Genomic DNA, 3,135 nt, shown 5'->3' with positions numbered 1-3,135 from the left:
AGTGCTTTTTTCACCCAAAACATAAATGTTCAGATCACAATGCAGCTGACAGTACAATCATGTTCTGGTGGTATACATTGTCTTTATATGACACCGTCTTTATGATAGTCATTATGGTATTGCCCTGTAGTGCGTACAGATGGCCAGTATCTTGTGCTGTGTAGCAAACTCCTCTCTGTGTTTGTCCATTCCATTCCAAATGTCTAATGTAAGTTATAGTGAGACAAATGTATTAAAGTGTCATCCCACAATGTAGAATAATTTTGCAATACACAAATACTGATTTAAAAAACACATTATGGGACAAGTATATTTTTAGATACTGCACAACAATCCTACTCAAACATGGTACGTATTTTCTATTGGCGTCATCAATAATTCATGACATTCATCCTATACATGATTGAATCAGTTATTATACCATTACGCCAATGTATGCATTAAATCACAAGTAAGCCTTCTCTGGACACCAGGCTATGCCCTTTGAGGTCAGAGGTTGGACCCAGTACTTGAAAAGTCGCATGGCATGGCCACACAGGACTATCCAGATACTATGATAGTGAAGAGCGTGGCGTACAGAGCATATAAAATATGGAACGGCTAGCATTAGTAGTAGCATCATCTCCTTCCTTTAACTATAGAATCCAGGGGAACCACTATCTGACCTCCCAAACATCGTTAATTCGAGTAAACAAAACTAAAACGTCTAATGTAAACACCACTCTCACCTCTAAATTTTCAATGGAAAAACGTTTTCCCACACGAGGCCACCATTAGGAGGCTCACACTGAACACATGACCTGTATGGTGTAACATTGTTTCTCAACCTTTCTTGCACCAGTTAAACTAGCACTTGAGACTAGCAACAGGCACAGCTGTATAAAAGGCATAGTGTTTACTAAATAACTTACAGTGTAGATTGACATGGACCTAACAGGGCTAGGTCTGTGGTGCAGAAATACAAAGTTCTCACAGACTAAATGTAGTGTGACAATTTCTTCTGTATCACATTTCCTCTTTCAGCCCTCATGTGAATCTAGTCTCAAGATCTCTTGTTCACTTGTGTGTGTGGTGTGTCTTACTTCTTGTTGTATCTTATTTAATGCCTTATCGTATATAACATTTTCATGCATTGGTCTTTGAAATAAGGAAGTGAGATCAAGACTGTGTGACACAGTCTATCGCGTGTTTTGCTCAAACATTCTAGTCACACGATGTGGTAGGTTGATTGAGTTTGGAATCTGAATTTGGAATTTGTATAGTGAATCTACAGTTGCCAACACATATCAGTGGTTGGCCATTGTGAAGACAACATGCTTGTGGTGTTTGGACTCCTGGTGATGTTAACTGGACTCTCTAATGGTAAGAGGCTACAGTTGTTTGTCTATGGAGGTCATGCATGTTCTAACAATAAGGCAGTGTTATAAAGGGTAACTGAATACTCTTATCGTAAGAGTAGGGGTGCTAATCCCGGTGTCCTGGCTAAATTCCCAATCTGGCCCTTACCATCATGGCCACCTAATCATCCCCAGCTTCAATTGCTCATTCCTCCCCCCTGCTCTACCCTTTACTATTCCTCAGGTTGTTGCTGTGTAAATGAGAATGTGTTCTCAGTCAACTTACCTGGTAAAATAAGGGGTAAAAGATATATATTAATTTGACAAGTAAATAATTTCAGCTGCTTGTGAGGTATTAAAGCCATCAAACATGATATGCTCTGTGATAGGCCTATTACACTGATTTGTGTCTTTCTTTTCTCCTCATTATACACAGCATTGTACTCTGCAGTAAATATTCAGTTACCCTTTATAACACTGCCTTATTGTTAGAACATGCATGACCTCCTAAGACAAACAACTGTAGCCTCTTACCATTAGAGAGTCCAGTTAACATCACCAGGAGTCCAAACACCACAAGCATGTTGTCTTCACAATGGCCAACCACTGATATGTGTTGGCAACTGTAGATTCACTATACAAATTCCAAATTCAGATTCCAAACTCAATCAACCTACCACATCGTGTGACTAGAATGTTTGAGCAAACACGCGATAGACTGTGTCACACAGTCTTGATCTCACTCTTATTCAAACAACATATAAATGTTATATACGATAAGCTAACAGTCACTAAATGATAAGAAGCTCTTACAGATACACAGTAATACACCACACACACAAGTGAACAAGAGATCTTGAGACTAGATTCACATGAGGGCTGAACCCTGTTAGGTCCATGTCAATCTACACTTGTAAGTTATTTAGTAAACACTATGCCCTTTATACAGCTCTGTATGTTGCTTAGCTCAAGTGCTAGTTTAACTGGTGCAAGAAAGGTTGAGAAACAATGTTCACCCATACGGTCATGTGTTCAGTGTGAGCCTCTTAATGGTGGCCTCGTGGGAAAACGTTTTTCCATTGAAAATTAAGGTGAGAGTGTGTTTTAATAGGCTTTTAGTTTGTGTACTGAATTAACGATGTTGGCAGGTCAGATATGTTTCCCTGGATGCTATCGTTAAAGAAGGGATGATGCCTCTATATGCTAGGCCTGGTTCCATACTTTATATGCTCTGTAGCCACCTCTTCTATCATTGTACTGCTGCATTGTGGTGCCAGCGACCTTTCAGTTACTGGGCCAATCCTCTGACCTCAAGGCTACCTGTGTCAGAGAAGGCTTACTTTGTTTTAATGCATACATATGGCGTAATGTATAATAACTGATTCCAATCATGTATAGATGATGTCATGAATTATTGATGACGCCAATAGAAAATACTGTACCATGTTTGAGTAGGATTGTTGTGGCAGTATCTAAAAAATATACTTGGTCCATAATGTGTTTTTAAAATCAGTATTTTGTATTGCAAATATTCTATCATTGTGGAGTGACACTTTAATACATTTGTCTCTCATATAACTTTACATTAGACATTTGGAATGCAATGTGACAAACACAGAGAGGAGTTTGCTACACAGACCAAGTACTGGACCATCTGTATGCCACTACAGGGCAATACCATAATGACTATCAAAGACTGTGTCATATAAAGACAATGTATACCACCAGAAAACATGTTGTACTGTCAGCTGCATTTGTGATCTGAAACATGTATGTATTTGGGTGAAAAAAAGCAAAT

General features: G+C 38.8%; 1 protein-coding gene across 1 annotated transcript in view; it reads left to right on the top strand.

The window, feature by feature from the left end:
- The first annotated feature begins 925 nt into the window (after window positions 1-925).
- LOC139025460 (uncharacterized) overlaps window positions 926-3,135 on the top strand; it is an 8,933-nt gene continuing 6,723 nt past the window's right edge. The window contains exon 1 of the mRNA XM_070440601.1: window positions 926-1,362. Coding sequence (XP_070296702.1) covers window positions 1,314-1,362 — 49 coding nt within the window. The 5' untranslated portion in view covers window positions 926-1,313. The remainder of the gene's footprint in view (window positions 1,363-3,135) is intronic.

Source organism: Salvelinus sp. IW2-2015, unplaced genomic scaffold (genome assembly GCF_002910315.2).
Source record: "Salvelinus sp. IW2-2015 unplaced genomic scaffold, ASM291031v2 Un_scaffold2731, whole genome shotgun sequence".
Classification (NCBI taxonomy): Eukaryota; Metazoa; Chordata; class Actinopteri; order Salmoniformes; family Salmonidae; genus Salvelinus; species Salvelinus sp. IW2-2015.
Note: the sequence above shows the minus strand (reverse complement) of the source record. Positions and strands in the feature narration are given on the sequence as shown.